Below are 20,233 nucleotides of genomic sequence, written 5' to 3'. Positions count from 1 at the left end.
GACTGCCTGTGTGGAGTTTGCTTGTTCTCCCCATGTCTGCATGAGTTTCCGCCAGGTGCTCTGGTTTCCTCGCACAGTCCAAAGATGTGCAGATTAAGATTTGCCACGTTAATTGCGGGATTAGTGGGATAAGATAGTACTCTTGACAGGATCAGTGTAGACTCAATGAAGCAAATGGCCTCTTTCTGCACTGTAGGGATTCTATGATTCTACAATATAAGACTTTACTTTCAGTTTGTGAAAATGACAGCACTTTCGGAGCCAAACTGATGCGGTGCAGATGAGCTATTTGCATTCTTCTCTGTATAGCTATAAAAGTTATAATATTTCAGACAAACTAAAATTGAACAAACTAAAATTGAACTGAAGAAACTGAATTCTGTTGCAGCCAAAAGGTGACTGTAATGAAAACAGTAACTCAACATTAAAACATTAAAGAAATAGAGAAACAAAGCTTCTGCAAGATTTTAAATATCTTGAATTAATTTCCTCCTAGGACAACCAAAATGTAAATGATAAACGACAAAAATCTGGATTTATTGATTCATTAAATCTGGGTGTCAGTGACCAGGCCAACATTTGGCTTTCATCCCCAATTGCCCATTATATGAGCTGTTAAGAGCGAACTAAATTGCAGTAGGTCTGGTATATGGACGCCAGATCGGGTAAGAATGGCATATTTCCTGAAGCACACCAGTAAACCGAATGGGTTTTTATAACAATTGATGTTTGTTTCTTACTGAGCCAAGCTTTCAATTCTAAAATGTTCATTGAATGGAAATGTTGCTAGTTGCCATGGTGAGATTTGAACTGTCCTGCCCAGACATTAGCCTGGCCCTGTGAGTTACTAGCTAAGCGACATTATTACCACATCATTGTCTCCACATATATAACTAATTCCAGCCGAGTCACCAAAGAAAATTTAATTGGTTGCTCATATGAATCTCAGTAAGTTATTATAACTTCTGGTTATTATTGTAGTCACACAGTAATGAGAAATATCTGTGGATTTAACACTGGACAACAATGTCACAATTTCTTCTTGTTCCCTATAAATTTGTCAGAATGTCAGTACTACCCATTGACAGCATTGTCGTTAATTGTGATTTCCAGTACTTAGAGGTGTTTTATTTGCCTTTTTACCTGTTGGATATTAGTTTAACCTGCATCTGTCCTATTTCAGAGTCAAGACATCTATTAAACTGGCTGAACCTGGAATCAGTGAAGTAAACTGGAAAATTTATAAATGGATTCAAATCCTAAATGGAAACATCAAACTCTATCTGAACTGGAAGGAAATCTGAGACGGTCTTGTGGGTTGACTACTACTACCCTAAATTGAAATGGCATTTCCAGTTTCTTTGACATCACCTATTTTCATTAATGTCAAAAACCAAATGACCTGATTTTACCACAGAAATGCTGCAATATGGAAGAAAGTATGATGTTGCCTCCAGCTGCCCATCACTCTGACTTCAAAATATATCACTGCATTTTCAAAGTTGCTGGGGCAAAATCCTGGAGCTCCCGACCTAAACAGAAATATGGGAATACCTTCACTACACGGATTGCAACAAGACCACTCACCACTACCTTCCCAAGGGCAATTCGGTGTGGGCAATAAGTCCTGCCCTTAAGAATGATAAATTACTTCCAGTGATTGAATTTGAAACAGAAGTGTGCAAACTACAACTTCTGCTGAGGATGGCAAAGCACAAAACATTAGAAAGGTACTTTATGAAAATCTCGATGATGAACTATATTGTTGGTCTGTTCCAGGTGTGCCTGAAAATCTACACCTCTACTGCTACAGAGTCCTGCTGAACAGAATCAGTTTGAGCCAAGAATTCCACATGGCAGCATCTGAAATAATCTTTCTCTGCTCTCTCACTCTGCAAAATTCTATCTTCTGTAATATTAAGGGGGAAAGTGTAAAATCTTTCATCATGTAGGGCAGAAAATAAAGTCTCACTCAGACAATATTTTTCTATTTAAAAAATCACTCAAATTTTGGCTAAACACGTACCCTGGGAGGGAATAATATTTTGTTTTGCTCATTTTCCTATAAAAACATCTCACAAATTACTGAAACAATTTACATTGAAGAGAAAGCATTCTGTCATTAAAAGGTAAGAATTTCCCCAACTGCCCCACAAATGTAATCCTCTGACTTAAGAAATTCAATGTACTAAACTTTGCTCCATCAGCAGAGCATCCTTAGAGCAATATGCAATTGTCACTTTGAATGCTCTATGGTTGCACTATTAAAGCTTCAGAAAAAATTGAAGTAATTTTAAAACAGCTCTCTTTGCTGCTCACATGCTAACGCTCTGCAAAAAAATTACAGCAGAGCCAAGGACCACAAAAGATAGAAAGATGGAAAGCACGCTCAAAACATCTGCATTCCTAGTATGAACAGTACAATGAGGATATAAACATTACAAGCTGGATTCTACCAGACCACCACATTTCTCTGGCTCAAGTAAACTGTGCAACCACTATAATTTAACTTGATTTTTGAAGATTTTAAACTGTGAGGAATTATGGTGTCACAATTCGAAAACTGTCAGTAAGACAGCTGTCGTGAGATAAGGAGAAACTTCTTTACTCAAGAGATATCTTAGAATTCAGAATGCATTGCTTGGGAGAGTGGTGAAGGCTGATTCCATAGGAGGTTTCAAAAGAGAGTTGGATATACATTGAAAGTGATGAATTTAAAGGTCTACAGAGACAGGGTTGGAGAATGCATCTAGCTGGGTTACTCTTTCTGGAGTGAACGCATACACAATCGGTTGAGCAGCTTGTAAAATTTATGGTTTTAACTTGATATAAATCACACAAATACTTTTCACACTAACGTTAAAGTTAACCGACCATCATCAATAGGTCAGCAAACTTACCTGTTAACGGCTGAGTCTCAAGAAAACAGAAAGTATCCAGTCTCTGTTCAATTAGTCCTTTAGGTTGGTCATCAAAATGTTTTAACTTGCTTCAGTCTTGCTGGGTCAGGAAAGGAAAAATAAGCTATCGCTGTTGTCCTTATTGCAATCGTGTGAATCACCACTTGAAGCAAGTTGTGCGGATATTTGGTGAGGATACTGAACGAACAGTCTCTATTCTACCTGCTTCCTGCCAATTTTATTTAAACACATGCTGAGAAAGAATGGCCACATAAAAGGGGGACAATTGTGATCTCAAACTTCATCCCAGGAAAATGTCAATACTTTTAGAAATAAAGGAGGAATTTTTATCCCATTAGACTGAACAAGTCTTAGTACGAGGTCTAAAATCTGCAATGATATGACCAACTACCAAAACTCTTTTAAGTACATTTTCATAGTTCTCTTTTCAAGCATTTTAATATAGCTGCTCTCTATAGCGATCTATGAAAGATCAATTCAAAAAAAGTCCTGTGGGCCTGAGGAGGAAATATGAGAATTATTGAAAGAACCATCAGTGTCATTAAAATCAGTCGAAAGGTAACATGGAGCTTGTTCGGTTTGGAAATCACTAACCATGAATATTTTTTTGAAGAATTGTTGGAGTTAGCACAGGGAAAATACTTTAATCTATGAACAATGAATACTGAGTTTCTATGTCAAAGACATCCTAATATGTCTTAAAAGCGAAATATGCAATGTCATCAACTTTGTTTTGAAGTTTTACACTGTGCAATTTGTTTTGTTTGACATGAAAATCTAGTTGCAACAAGCAGCATAATAATGAAGGGTGATCTTGGTTTTGGGGAGGGTAATGTAAAAAAGGCAACAGCGACTCAGCAGCCAGTTTAACATTTCATATGACTTCCCTTTTCATTGGCTTTGCTGGAAAAGAAAACTGATCAATCTGACCTTCACAGGATTTGTAAAAAAATCAAAATGTTTCCAATTAATTTCATAGGCATCCGGTAAAATGACCTATAATTAATGCAATCTAACCAAAATTAAATTGTTCACAATAACTTCATGTGACAAACATCCAAATTAATTTAACATCCAAGCCAACAAGAAACAAACGCTATGGACTGCATTTAATCCTCTCAACTTATCTGTAGCGTTGCTGTGCTGAAGCTGCTTTCAGTCATGAACTAACAAATGATAAACTAACAATCAATTCAAACAATGAACTAACAAATCATTTTCACAATGACTTAATTTTAAAAATAGGTGAATATAGTCATAAAATCATATAGCATGAAAACAGACCCTTCAGTCCAACTAGTCCATACCACTCAGGTTTTCCCAAAGTAAACTAGTCCTACTTGCCTGCATCTGGCCCATATCCCTCTAAACCTTTCCTCTTCATGTACCTATCCAAATATCTTTTAAATGTTGTAACTGTACCTGCATCTACCACTTCCTCTGACAGTTCATTCCACCTCTGAACTACCCTTCCTGTGAAAAAAGTTGCCTCTCAGGTCCCTTTAGAATTTTTCTCCTCTCACCTTAAAAATATGCCCCTTAGTCTCAACACCACCCGCCCACCTCAGGGAAGAGACCTTTGCCTGTCATGATTTTATAAACCTCGAAAGGTCACCCCCTCAATTTCCTACTTATGCTCTGGTGAACGATATCCTAGTTAACCCAGCCTTATCCTTATAACTCAAACCCTCCAGTCGTTGCAACATCCCGGTAAATCTTTTCCGAACCCTCTCTAATTTAATGATATCCTTCCTATTGCAGGGTGACCAGAAGTACTCCAAATGTGGCCTCAACAACATCCTGTACAATCTTAACATGATACCATACTCCTATATTCAACGTTCTGAGCATCGAAGACAAGCATGCTAAACACCTTCTTAATCACCCTGAAAAACTGTGAGGCAACTTTTAAAGAATGATGTTCGACAACACTACCCAGTGACTTATTCAACAAGTATTGAAGACTGTTTAAACATAAATGTTTCCACGCTGATTTTGGAAATAAAATCAATACAATTTGTGTCCTGTAACGGCATAGGAATTACGTTTGGCTGCAAGACCAATGCGGCAAAAAAGTTAAAATTGCACTTCTTTTTGAGTTCGAACAATTTATATTAATCTAGCGTACACATGAATAAAGTACACCTGTACCTGTCATTAATGCTCCAGTTCAGACAAAGATTCAGAGAGCTTAAGTTTCTGCACCTCTTGACCACTTCCATTACGGTTTCATTATTCAACTCGGTTATGTGACGCAGGTCCAAACTAGTGAGTTCCTTCAGCTTAGGAGGGAAAAGGAAAACATTGAAAATGCATTACTGAAGAAATATCTTGTAAATCACAATAAATGAACTGTAACAGGGTATGTAGAATTATTTTCATGACAAGTTTTTTGAGTAAATGAGGCAAACAATACAATGCGATTGAAGAGAAAATTACTGAAGTATTTGAGGAAGAAACAAAATAAAAGAAAATGTTGATAAGTTTAAGTAAAATAGAAGGAGTTTCAAATGTAATATCAAAACCTCACAGACCAAGTGACAATGAATAGCTTGTCTCTTTTTGTAATGACTGTGCTATATTTAATCCTAAATTCCCATTTACTGACATCACAAATGGCTATTTAATAAACAGCCAACCGCTTGTTATGCTTCTTTTCACCATTTCCTTCTCACATCTTCTGACTTCGCTATCCCTATCCCAACCATTCAATGCTCAGCAACCTTCCTGCTCTTCTCCCAACAGTTCAGGCTATACCCTTTCTAAGGTAGGATGAGACAGCATCACACTACGCATCTCTCGTCATTCTCCAAATGCCCTATTGAGACACTAATCACTGCCTCCTTTCAAACAGCAATCACAACAAACCTAACCTATTCATTTCCAAGTTTGCTCAAACTCCACCTCATCTCGCTCGCCAGCCGTGTATTCGTCCCTTGGTCTCCACCAGCAGATCAGTTATTGCTATGCCTTCTCACATCACCATCCAGAATTTCCACTGATTCATGAACAACTTTCTTGAATCCGTTAGCCTATTCTGAATAATCAACATCAACATTATGGTTTTGATGGCAAACTGAGAAGGGGATGATATAGTCTTTGGCCCAGGTTGGCCTCCAGCAGGGTGATTTAACTAATGTGGCAATGCTTACGCCATCTCGCACAACCTACAAAACTCATAGTGAAAATCATTGGTATTGAAGAATCCAACAGGCATTTATTACATTGAACTATAATTTGCAAACATTATATTCTTCAGGCACATTGGTGTTTGGACTAATGTTTAACTATGAAGTTAAACAGAACAGCACGATTCTTGCAGTGTGCAATATCCAGCATGATCTTGTGGGTACTATGGAACATAAGACCTTTATAACCTCAGGTCACATCCAATGATATGATGATGATAGCATGAGCATGCTTCTTAAACCTTTTCTTGAACTTTTACCCTAAATAAAGCTTCTCCATCTAACTGTATCTTTTACTGCTTGCCTCACCCAGACTATCATAGTGGACACCACCCCCAGGCCTCCTACCCGCCCTCGACCTCTTCATCTCCAACTGCCGTCGAGACATTAACCGCCTCAACCTCTCCACCCCTCTCACCCACTCTAACCTCTCCCCCGCAGAACGGGCAGCCCTCCGCTCCCTCCGCTCCAACCCCAACCTCACCAGCAAACCCGCAGACAAGGGTGGCGCAGGGTAGTATGGCGCACTGACCTCTACATCGCCGAGGCCAGACGCCAACTCTCCGACGCCACCTCCTACCGCCTCCTCGATTATGACCCCACACCCGAGCACCAAACCATCATCTCCAACACCATTCACGACCTCATCGCCTCAGGGGACCTCCCACCCACAGCCTCCAACCTCATTGTTCCCCAACCCCGCACGGCCCGTTTCTATCTCCTTCCCAAAATCCACAAACCTGCCTGCCCTGGTCGACCCATCGTCTCAGCCAGCTCCTGCCCCACCGAACTCATCTCCACCTATCTGGACTCCATTTTCTCCCCTTTGGTCCAGGAACTCCCTACCTACGTCCGTGACACCACCCACGCCCTCCACCTCCTCCAGGACTTCCAATTCCCTGGCCCCCAACACCTCATATTCACCATGGACGTCCAGTCCCTGTACACCTGCATTCCGCACGGAGATGGCCTCAAGGCCCTCCGCTTCTTCCTGTCCCGCAGGCCCGACCAGTCCCCCTCCACCGACACTCTCATCCGCCTAGCTGAACTCGTCCTCACACTTAACAACTTCTCTTTTGACTCCTCCCACTTCCTACAGACTAAGGGGGTGGCCATGGGCACCCGCATGGGCCCCAGCTATGCCTTCCTCTTTGTAGGTTACGTGGAACAGTCCCTCTTCCGCACCTACACAGGCCCGAAACCCCACCTCTTCCTCCGGTACATTGATGACTGTATCGGCGCCGCCTCTTGCTCCCCAGAGGAGCTCGAACAGTTCATGCACTTCACCAACACCTTCCACCCCAACCTTCAGTTCACCTGGGCCATCTCCAGCACATCTCTCACCTTCCTGAACCTCTCAGTCTCCATCTCAGGCAACCAGCTTGTAACTGATGTCCATTTCAAGCCCACCGACTCACACAGCTACCTAGAATACACCACCTCCCACCCACCCTCCTGCAAAAATTCCATCCCCTATTCCCAATTCCTCCGCCTCTGCCGCATCTGCTCCCACGATAAGACATTCCACTCCCGCACATCCCAGATGTCCAAGTTCTTTAAGGACCGCAACTTTCCCCCCACAGTGATCGAGAACGCCCTTGACCGCGTCTCCCGTATTTCCCGCAACACATCCCTCACACCCCGCCCCCGCCACAAACGCACCAAGAGGATCCCCCTCGTTCTCACACACCACCCTACCAACCTCCGGATACAACGCATCATCCTCCGACACTTCCGCCATTTACAATCCGACCCCACCACCCAAGACATTTTTCCATCCCCTCCCCTGTCTGCTTTCCGGAGAGACCACTCTCTCCGTGACTCCACACTGCCCTCCAACCCCACCAAACCCGGCACCTTCTCCTGCAACCGCAGGAAATGCTACACTTGTCCCCACACCTCCTCCCTCACCCCTATCCCAGGCCCCAAGATGACATTCCACATTAAGCAGAGGTTCACCTGCACATCTGCCAATGTGGTATACTGCATCCACTGTACCCGGTGCGGCTTCCTCTACATTGGGGAAACCAAGCGGAGGCTTGGGGACTGCTTTGCAGAACACCTCCGCTCAGTTCGCAACAAACAACTGCACCTCCCAGTCGCAAACCATTTCCACTCCCCCTCCCATTCTCCAGATGACATGTCCATCATGGGCCTCCTGCAGTGCCACAATGATGCCACCCGAAGGTTGCAGGAACAGCAACTCATATTCCGCTGGGGAACCCTGCAGCCATATGGTATCAATGTGGACTTCACCAGTTTCAAAATCTCCCCTTCCCCTACTGCATCCCTAAACCAGCCTAGTTCGTCCCCTCCCCCCACTGCACCACACAACCAGCCCAGCTCTTCCCCCCCACCCACTGCATCCCAAAACCAGTCCAACCTGTCTCTGCCTCCCTAACCGGTTCTTCCTCTCACCCATCCCTTCCTCCCACCCCAAGCCGCACCCCCATCTACCTACTAACCTCATCCCACCTCCTTGACCTGTCCGTCTTCCCTGGACTGACCTATCTCCTCCCTACCTCCCCACCTATACTCTCTCCACCTATCTTCTTTACTCTCCATCTTCGGTCCGCCTCCCCCTCTCTCCCTATTTATTCCAGTTCCCTCTCCCCATCCCCCTCTCTGATGAAGGGTCTAGGCCCGAAACGTCAGCTTTTGTGCTCCTGAGATGCTGCTTGGCCTGCTGTGTTCATCCAGCCTCACATTTTATTATCATAGTGGTAACATGGTTTTTATTTTTAAAAAATCAGACCTACACTTGTCGTCTTATTGCTCTGGCACCTTATCACACTGTGAACATGACAATTTACAATTGTCCAAGTGATTATCTGCTTTTAACCCAGATCATTTCCAGGAATGAAATGGGTCAATTGGATCAAATGTGTTTCAGCCAGCCTTTAAAGAACAAAACATAAGACTATTTATATTAGCCATGGAAAAGGGCAAGATGCAATTGAAGGAAAATTACTAAATTGGGGATTGCTATTTTCAGTTGGATGACATTGATTCCAATTCTGGTGGGCCAAGGTCATGGACTAGCAGGAGGTAAACTGTAAGAATAAGCCTTTAAAGTGACTGGAGACAGTTGACATGCATCCCTGTCAAGGGGAAAGGTTGAACAAATAGAATAAGAGCTTCCTGGGTTATGAGAAAATAGCTAAGAGGCAGTAAAAGAGGCAGTATGGAGATATTAGATTGATAATATAAGTAGGAAGCAGACTGAATACTGAAAATTCAGAGAGGTTGGGGTTATCGAGAAATTTCAAAATTATGTAAGGTTTTGATGCAGTAAAGGCTGAAAGCTGACTTCTCCAAGGAGTGCAGTTACAAGAATAAAGATGTCAGCTGGAAAAACTTTTCTCATTGGGTAATTATTGTAAGATCTCTCATGTCAGAGATTAAAACTCTTTCAAATGTTGTTGAAGTTAAAAGGAAAGAGACCAAATTTAGGATAGCTTATTCTCTCATTGGTTCATCAACATACTAATCTAAAACTCCAGCTGCACACATTCCAACATCTGTCACAGCATTATTGTCAATGAAATTTTGCCCAGTCCATGTTTAGTTGAAAAATCACCCATGGTTACTGTAGCATATTTGTTACATGCAACTCTTGTTTTCTATGCAACACCATTCCCTCTATTACAGTGATTATTTGGACACTGCAAGTCAGTTCCATTGAATGCTTTCCACCCCTTGTTGCTTCTCAGCTCTTAACCCAGATATATTCCACATCTAGAATTCCAGCACCAATATAATTTCTCACAAATGCACTGATTTTATCTTTCATTAACGATGCATATAGATGTCATTTCAAGGGTAGTTGTGCATATACACAGAGTTTAAAATTTTTGTTAATAATACTTACATTTTTGTTTCAATACGTTTTGTTCATAGTAAGTTTTTTTTAAACTTAAGTAATATGACTGATTTGCTGCCAATACTGCAGTCTATACAGACTGGTTATCAGATCACATTTTAAAATTAAACCTCGTTGTGGTGCATGGAGGACAGGGACAAGGAAAGGAATCAGTTCTGCCCTCCTAAGATGGAACTAACTAAAATTAAACGCTACTGCGATCAAAGACTAAAATTAAAAGAAGGAAGGTGGCAGTTTGAAGTAAAGTTCCCATTTATATTGTTAATGCACCATCTAGGAAATAAATCACGCCCTTCCCCTTTTCATTTACCAACAATGGGATCTATTGTAAATGAATGCAGGGTTTCTGCAACGTGTTTTAAACTGTTTAAAAGGAAATACATAGTTTTCATGACCAAGTGAAAGTCAGTGCCATTTGCATGATGCACTGAGGCATTTCCTTCTGTGCTGTAATTTCTATGGTTCCACAAAATAGGTACAGAAATTTTGGTTAAATACAACAAGAATCATTGTATTTAACAATTCTTTGTACTATGAGAACAGGTTTTGTTCCAGAAAGTAAGAAGTGAAACTCATTATACTTCAAAGTATGGTCAGATGTGGAAACAATTATAAGTGGCCCATGAAATTGAACAGAAATGGTCCAAACTTTCTCTGCCATATCTTTGATGAAAGAGTTGACATATAGACAATAGACCAAAATATGCTAGACTGCAAGTTATCGGTTCACTATCTTTTAGGACACATTTCAATTGAAATGTATACCAGTCTTTACACCAGATAAAAGGTATGAATAGGTATCTGAAGTAGGCTTCAAGTTCTTTAAAACGAACAGCATGTGCAACTACTCCTCTTCTCACGGGACAAAAGTGGTCAGTGAGAACATTTCTTTGGGAAGAGGGGGCAGTTGTGCACGAGTGCCAGAGACATCCTGCGATTGGAGTCCATTGTCCCAAAGAAATCAGCTGCGATTTCAGTGACCACACAAATCCCATGAAGATCAGCAATTTTGGGAGTCAGCAAGATCAATCCCAATTTAATGCTGAGATCAAACTCCACAGCAATTCATCATCAAATTATTTTACTAAATTTACATTGTGAGATTTTTTAATTCTGACAAATTCTGACCACTAAAATTTACACAATGCCACAAAGCTCATTCTGATTTAACTACTTCCTCATTCACTATGCGTACCATTAAAATAGTACCTGAAGTTGGAATTGTAATCTAAAGTAAATTATTAAATTATATTGAGTAATTGGGAAACACAAAGAGATTATCAAAGTGTCAGGTAAAATGGAAGGAAGGGAAAGATTCATATTTATGGGCAGAGAAAACTGGTGTTTGGAGGTTCGGAGAATGTGAAGCAGATTGTATTAGTAACGACAGGAATACCCCTTGCATAGTGCACACTACTTCAGCTATAACGTCCAGGCTTTATATTATGGTGCTATGTTATAAATGCCAATATAATCAGAAATAAAAGGTAAACCTCCGAAAGTTAGAAATGTGAAACAAAACATCAGAAAATCGTGCAAATGAGCATCAGGTGAGTCAGTTATCTAAATGCAAAAGATAAAGCAGGACACATTTGAATAAATAATCCCCCTCATCTCCTTCGAATATTGACTGGCCTGCAATTCACCGCATTTTATCAAAATTATAAATGTGTAATGACCGCACCCAAATTAGATTCTTGATTCAGGAAGTCTTGACCTTCTTTGTAAGTCACATACATCCAATTTTCATTTGTACTTATATTGTTGATAATCTTTTCTTCAGTGTATTTTCAAGTTTATAGACAAATAAAGTGCTGAAATGAGGCTAGTTGAGTGTAAGTCATTAGTATTTATTAAAGTCCAATCAATGACAGAAAATCACGTATGGAACTGATTACTCACGTCCTGATCCAAGAATAAATATGTTTGTTCTGTTAAGTCACCATTTAAAAAGACTTACATGAACATTTCATATTGATCCCTTGATGCAGAAAACAGCAATTTACTTAGCATTTAAGGAAATTGCACTGCACAGCATGTTCCAAGAGGAACCCAACTGACTAGAACTGTTCCTTTTCTGAGCGATACACAAATATGCACAGTTAGACATACCAAAATTATATTTCTTTTCTCAAAACCAATAAAAGCTCTCGTGCTTACACTGCAAAGGTTTGAAAAAAATTGAGTTTAAATTGATATTTTGTACTTGACAACATATAATTTATCCTGTTATGCCAAAGAAAATTGCCTACAGGAAATTGGTTTGTGAAATAATTGTGATGCTTAGCAACTGTAGCGTCTTACACGCTGAGTATGTTAAAAGAGAACAGCACTCTTTCAGCTTTGCAGTAATAAATTTTCAAATGCACAGGTAGCCACCTATTGCAATCGGAAGCTTTATTCTGGAACTCAAATCTGTGAATGTAAAGATTGTTGCCGCATTTTTTTGGCATTTGGCCTGCCATATCTAGACCAGTTCTCTAAATGCTGTTCCCCCGTCTTTTCCTTGTAACATTCATATTCTTCCTTTTCAGATAATAATCAATTTACCCTTGAATATTTCAACTAAATATATCCACACCACACATTCAGGTAGAGTATTCATTATCTTTGTGAAAAAGTTTGCCCTCAGATCTCCAATGCTCCTATTGTCAATTACTTTAATTCTCTGCCCCCTCATTCTCAATAAATTTACCAGAAGGAACATTTTTGTCTATCAATTCTGTTCAGATCCTTCTATCAAATCCCCTCTGATGCACTTTCTTATCTTAGTCACATTTGCATGCATTTGGCCAAATCCCTCTCAACCTTTCCTACCCGTGAACCTGTCCAAGTGTCTTTTTAATGTTGTAATTTTACATGCGTCTGTCACTATGATAATTGGTATAGTGGATGGTTAAAAGTGTTATCTAAGAATACATGGTGGACATGTGGAATGTGCTGCCGGCAGTGGTAGTGGAGTCAGATACTTTAGAGACTTTTAAGTGACTCTTGGATAGGCATGTCGAGAATAGTAAAATGTATGCAGGGTTGATTGATCTTAGTAAGATAATAGGTTGGCACAACATCGTGGGCTGAAGGGCCTGTACTGTGCTGTACTGTTCTATGTTCTATGTTCTATCTCTTCTCCAAGGAAAATAGCCTCAACGCAGACTCATAGAATCAGCATGATATACAGTATGGAAACACACCCTTTGGTCCAATTCATCCATGCCAATCAGATGTACTAAGTGAATCTAATCCCATTTTCCAGCATTTGGCCGGTATCCCTCTAAACCCTACTTATTCATATACCCATCCAGAAGCCTTTTAAATGTTGTAATTGTACCAGCCTCTGCCACTTCCTCTGGCAGCTCAGTCCTTACATGCACCACCCTCTGCAAGAAAAAGTTGTCCCTTAGGTCCCTTTTAAATCTTTCCCATCTCACCTTAAACCTATGTCCTCTAGTTTTCAACTCCCCTACTCTCAACAAAAGACCCTATCCATGCCCCTCATGATTTTACAAACCTCCATAAGGTCACCCCCTAGCCCCTGATACTCCAGGAAAATAGCTCAGCCTATTCAGCCTCTTCCAATAGCTCAAACCCTCCACCCTGGCAACATACTTATAAATCTTTTCTGAACCCTTTCAAGATTCACAACATCTTTCCTAAAGCAGGGATACGTGAATTGCACACAGCATTCCAAATGTGGCTTAATCAATGTACTGTACAGCCACAACATGACTCTCAACTCCTATACTCAATGCACTGACCAATAAAGGCAAGCAGACCAAATGCCTTCCTCACTATCCTATCTACTTGTGACTCAACTCCAAGGTCTCTTTGTTTAGTGACACTCCCCAGGGCTTTGCCATTAAGTGTATGTAAGTGCTGCCCTGATTTGTGCTTCCAAAATGCGGTTCCTCAAATTTATTAAAATGAACTTCATCTGCCACCCATTGGCCCATCTGATCAATATCCCATTTGTTGTTGTCCACTACAACTCCAATTTGGTGTCATCTGCAAACTTACTAACCATACCTCCCATCTGTAGATGTTGAAGTGTTCGCCAAGCTGGGAGGTTTTATGGCAGATATTTCGTCCCCTTACTAGGTGACATCTTCAGTGCTGTGGGCCCTCCTGTGAATCACCGTTGTCTTGTGCCAGTTCAAATTTATATGGTCTGGTTTTTGCTGGTTGGGTAGATGCCAGTTCCACCTGTGTGTTGTAATGGTCGGTACATCAGGTCTGATTCACCGTGTTTGTTGATGGAGTCTGCAGATGAATGCCAAGCCTCCAAGAATTCCCTCGCTGTCCTCTGTTTGGCTTGTGAAATGATAGTAGTGTTGTCCCAGTTTAAAGTGTAGTTTTTCTCATCCATGGTATCTCTTGGGTCTTTAACTCCGGTCAGCTGCTGTCTTAGTATGCCTGCCAGTTTGTGTGCTGTCATGACTGCTAGTGGTCTGAGTAGTTTGGTTGTCAGTTCTGAGGTGTTTTTATACATGGCATGGTGGCCATTCTTTTGCAGTCCCTTCTGCAGTTGGCATAGTTCAAAAGTATAGTTCAAAGTCAACTGATGTTTTTTTAATGCAGGCTCACTTTGTCCAACATCTGGTCATTTATTTTAACATCCGTTTTTCCCACATCCTTCCTGACCTGCACTCCGGTTAGCAGTGAACACATCACATGCATTAATTTTGTGCCAATCAACTTGAAGACTTGCTTGCAAGCAGATCTCCTTAGTTCACAGATGTGGGTGACCTATTGTTCTTGCACTGATCTTCTCAACTTTGACATGAGAGCAGCCACCTGAACAATCCTGGTGCTGATTTCAGCATTAAAGGACTGTTTCTTGTAATTGTTGATGCAAGATATGTGAAACTGTCATTGACCTTCAGAGTGAGGTTGTCAATTTTCATAGAAGGTGGAGGCGCTATGTCCCGACTCAGAACTTTGGACTTTCTGGCCCCAACTGTCAGTCCAACCCCTTTCTTATGCCTCCAGAAGAATTTGGAATTCCTTTTTATGTTAGCCGCCAGTCTGTTTTCATATCTCTCTCAGCTTCCATTGTTTGTTTTTTCCAATTCCCTCTAAATGCTCTGTATTCATTACATTTCTTGATTGTTGTATCACCAGGCACCTGTCATCAGCACACTTTGTCTTCTTCACCACATTCAGAAATTTTGACTTTAAAACTCTGTCTTTGTTCTTTGATGGAAAATAGTTTGACTATTCCTGAGCTCTCTCCCACTTAAAGCTTTCATTGCTCAGTTATCATTTTCAGTGCCAACCTTAAATTCCAATTCATCAGTCCGACTATAGTTGTTCTTAGCCCCCTGAAGCTGTGCTTCCCCTTTTCATTATTCTAGATTGTGATCTGATTCACAAAGGTTTCCTGTCAGATGCCCTGACCTTTTCCATAGACAATATAAACAAGTATAGTATAACTTCAAAAAATAAAAGAAAAAGATGCATTATCCACTTAAATTCTCATGAACCATAATAGTTAATAACAATGGAAAGTATGAAGATAATAATCTTAGAGAGTATTAGGGCACACTGGCAAGCTGGAACTCTTCTGTTCTCTCCATGTTTGCAAGATGATGTGCCAAATGATTCCAACATTCCGGTTACTGTTGTTGTTTCTATGCTCTTTGCAAGAATCTGAGACTAACTCAGCAATGTATACTCCAGTAAATTGTAGCTCACTGTGAGCAAGATGTTCTATTTTCAATATTTCAATTGCAACTGTAGATTGAAAGGAATCTATCGTATTCCTTAATAAAAACCAAAAGAACTGTGGATGCTGTAAATCAGGAACAAAAACAAAGTTGCTGGAAAAGCTCAGCAGGTCTGGCAACATCTGTGGAGGAGAAAACAGAGTTAACCTCAGAACTGAGAATGGTCACTGGACCCGAAATGTTAACAGATGTTGCCAGACCTGCTGAGCTTTACGAGCAACTTTATTTTTGCTCCTATCATATTTGTTCCTCTCATATCCTTAGTGTGCTAGAAACTGCAGACAAGGAAAATCTCCCAGCAAATCATTTCCCTCACTCTTTTACTGGATCTATTAGGACTTCAAGTGTAAAAAGACAATATGAATGAAAGAATATTAATCAATAACGTAAAACAAAGAATGCTGGATGCAGCAGATTGAAATGAAAACACAAATTGCTGGCAAAACTCAAAAATCTGGATGCATCTGTAGGAAGAACGCAGAGTGAACACTCCGAGTCCAGTGACTCTTCATCAGAACTGGTGTTTCAGTGTTCGGATCAGTGTCCTGATGAAGATACACCAGACTTGAAATGTTAACTCTGCTTTCTTCCAACAAATTCTGCCAGACCTGCTGAGTTGCTCGAGCAATTTCTGTTTTAATTAGTATTACATTGTTTTGATTGATATATGTGACAATAATCATTCCCTGCCATTTTCACAGGAAGTAAGGTAAACTAAGAACAGGAGTGCAACAAAAACTGCTTTCAGCCTCACCCACCTCCACCAACAATTTTTACTAGCTGCTTTCAGGATTATTGAATATTTTAACAACCTTGTTGCCTTCCAACTCTGAGCACTGGTTTCATATATTCACACTGTATTTGAAATGTACAAAAACATTTCTTGAACATTTAGAACGAAAGGGTGATTTCTTGAGGGCGGATATGTAAAATGGCCAAAAAGGAACAGAAATAACTCCATAAAGGGAGATGGGCAATCTAGGCCAGCGTTCTCTAGAGTTTTGATGAATGAATGTCAATGTGATTGAAATCTACTTAAAAATACTTAAGAGGGTTAGACAGGGTAGATGTAGATATTTCCCTTGGTTGAGGACAGTATGAAAATATAGGGAATGCCATTTTGGACTGAGATGAGGAGAAACATTTTCACTCAGAGTTTGAATCTTTGGAGTTCCCTTCTCCAGACAGCTGTGAAACTCATTCTTAGCATATATTTAAAGTAGAGGTTCAAAGGTAGCTTTAAAATGAGCTTATTCTCTTACAGCATGTAACAACACAATGAAAAATAATAAAAAGGCTTGTGCATGTTAATCACGTGCTTACTTTTTGTCTGAATCAATCTCAAAATTGAAACGATTAATGAGCATGAACTTTTGAAATCAGTTTTCGCAATGAACACAGAAAAACAATTACACTTCTGCGCCAGAATGGTTATTAAAATGTAACTGTAGACTTAAATAAATTGAATACCTCAGCACTTGGGAAAGACAGTGAATCCATTTTTGACCCAGCTGAGCGACACCTGTCAGTTATTGAGGCCCAATCAATTCTACTTTGTATTATCTGTCCCAGAATATCTACCTGTATGTAAAATACTTTATGATGATTTTTCACAAAGTGATTCACCTTAAACAGCTCTCCAGTTATTAATTTGATAACAAAAGGTTTCATATTACTAAAAGTACTCCTTTCCATATGATCTGTTGCCATGAATGCTCACTACTTTCATCAAAAGGTCCATTGAAACCAACAGAGATAGCAGGAACTGCAGATGCTGCAGAATCGGAAATAACAAGGTGTAGAGCTGGATGAACACTGCAGGCCAAGCAGCATCAGAGGAACAGGAAGGCTGACATTCCGGGCCTAGACCCTTCTTCAGAAAAGGCCTTTCTGAAGAAGGGTCTAGGCCCAAAACGTCAGCCTTCTTGATCCTCTGATGCTGCTTGGCCTGCTGTGTTCATCCAGCTCTACACCTTGTTATCATTGATGCCAATAGTCTGCTTTGTGAGCTGACTAAGCAGAGAAAGTTTTTGAGGCCTTTTTTATGTAGACTGGGCAAATTTACATTAATTCATGTATTTGTAAACTATCTGTGTTAGTATTGTGGCTGTTTACAGTGTGTAATATTTGCATAGATATATAATTAATTTATCGATAATATACAACAGCTGAGAGGACTTGATAAACTTGTCATAATTGGAATACAAAGAGAGTTTAAAACTATCTTTACAATCAGCTCAACTTTCTCAGCATTCACAGTATAAAGTCATTACAAAATTATTGTAACATCGCTTAGAATAGTAAAATGCAAATTTCCATTGTGTTCCATTTTTCTGACACAATGATCAACCCTCTCAATCCTGCTTCATCAAGAAAACATTGCTGCACAAGGGAAAGTTTAATGTAAGAGCATGTTCACCACAGCTACGTATTGATGGTTACTTGTGTTTAACATAGGAGTCAGAAACTGGAACCCGGCAACAGAAGAAAGGCTATCATCTAAAGTCATTGCAAAGTCCATGAGAGAAAAAGAAATTATCAGACAACTAATATTTTGTTACTGATACAGCATTTCAGTTACATTCACCCTTGATCTTTAAATTATAATTTTAAACATAACAGGGTGCCAATTATACCTTCAAGATTTCAACAAAAGGCATGTTGCATTCTACATCGTGAGCATCTCAAAAAGATTGGGCTCAACGTTATTTAAGTGAGAACAACCGGCAATGGAACAAAACTGATTTATGAAACACAAGAAATGTATGAATAGGCAGTTTCCAAGCCATTGATCCCTTGGACCCAAAATTGAAGTTAATGAAAAACGTAAAAGAAAAATAGCCTTACAAATTGCCTAAAAATTACAACAGTACTTATGAGAAAATGAAGCATTTTTCTCATTTGCATTAAAACAAGGTTGTCGTGTCACCCATTGAGTGACACAACTGGGTTACAACATCCTCTTATTCCGTCTGATCTTTTAATTTATTTTCCTTATTGTCACTTTTTTTCTCTATTGATTAATGTACATTCTTTCCCATGTTTTGGGAGGAAAGTTACACAGCCTAGAAGAGCAGAAAAGGTGGCATGTGGAGTGCTTAATTAGGTGGGATATCAAATTTTGATTTCTGGATGCAGGTTGAGCTGCAACAATAAATAGTCATATGCGTGCGGCCTGTCAGACATTATGCCTGCATGTGGTAGATTGGTAGTTTTAGTATCTTTGCATGCTATGAACACTTGAGATAATTTTCAAAGAATCATACGGTACAGAAGAAGCACTTAAGCCCATCAAACCTGTACCAAAGTTATATTATTGTCTACATTAACACACTAGCCCTACTTCCTGCACTAGACCCAGAGCCTTAAATGTGATGAGCACCAGACCCAGAGCCTTAAATGTGATGACACTTCACGAACTTTCCAAGCACTTTTGAAAGGTTGTGAGCTTTCAATTACCCTTCCAGACTGCGCATTCCAGAGCCCACCATCTTCTGCATGATAAAACGTTTGCTCAAATTCCTGTTAAATCTCCTGTCTTTCATTTTAAAATTCTTTCCTTTGTTATTTACCACTCAACTAGAGGGAACAGCTGCCTTCTATTCACCCTGTCCATACCCCTCATAATCTTACACATCTCTATCAGATCCCCCTCAAATTTCTCTGTTTCAAAGAAAATAGGGCATCATGGTGGCTCAGTGGTTAGCATTGCTGCCTGACAGTGCCAGGAACCCGGGTTTGATTCCACCCTCAGGTGACTGTGTGGAGTTTGCACATTCTCCCCGTGTCTGTGTGGGTTTCCTCAGGGTGCTCCAGTTTCCTCCCATAGTCCAAAGACGTGCAGGTTAGGGTGAATTGGCTGTGCTAAATTGTCCCATAGTGTCCAGGGATGTGTAGATTAGAGGGATGGAGTCTGGGTGGAATGCTTTCAGGGTTGGTGAGGACTTGTTGGGCCAAAGGGCTTGTTTCCACACCGTCAGGATTCTCTGATTCTCTGGACCACAACTTTATCCAGCTTCTCTTCACAGCTGAAATGCTCCATTGCAGGCAACTCCGCGTGAATCTCTACCATCGCCTCCAGTTCAATCAAATTCTTCCTACAGTGTGTTGACCAGAACTGCACATAGTACTCCAGCTGTGGCCGAACCAAAGTTCTTAACAGCTCCAATATGACCTCCCTGCTCTTATAATCTGTGTCACAACTGAAACAAGCATCTCTTCTCATTTACCTAAATTCCAAAGAGTACAAGCCCAACCCCTCTCAGCACCTCCTCCTACCAAAATACCTTCATACCTAAGATAAACCTGGTGAACCTTCACGAGACTGCCTCCAATGCCAGTATATCTTTCAATAAATAACAGAGCCAAAACTTATATTTCATCTGTGGTCTGACTAGTGCCTTAGCTAATTTAGCAACCTCCCTACGTTTGAATTCCATTCCTTTTGAAATAAAAATCATCATTCTATTTGCCTTCCCTTTTACCTGCTAAACTTGGACGCTAGTTTTTAGTGGTCAA

At 40.3% G+C, this 20,233-nt stretch overlaps 1 protein-coding gene across 2 annotated transcripts in view; it reads right to left on the bottom strand.

Moving 5' to 3' along the window:
* fbxl17 (F-box and leucine-rich repeat protein 17) overlaps positions 1-20,233 on the bottom strand; it is a 700,184-nt gene that overhangs the window by 406,521 nt on the left and 273,430 nt on the right. For both annotated transcript variants that reach the window (XM_048526933.2, XM_048526934.2), the window contains exon 8: positions 5,073-5,203. In XM_048526933.2, the coding sequence (XP_048382890.1) occupies positions 5,073-5,203 (131 nt within the window). The remainder of the gene's footprint in view (positions 1-5,072; positions 5,204-20,233) is intronic.

The sequence above is a fragment of the Stegostoma tigrinum genome, chromosome 3 (assembly GCF_030684315.1).
Source record: "Stegostoma tigrinum isolate sSteTig4 chromosome 3, sSteTig4.hap1, whole genome shotgun sequence".
Lineage (NCBI taxonomy): Eukaryota > Metazoa > Chordata > Chondrichthyes > Orectolobiformes > Stegostomatidae > Stegostoma > Stegostoma tigrinum.
Note: the sequence above shows the minus strand (reverse complement) of the source record. Positions and strands in the feature narration are given on the sequence as shown.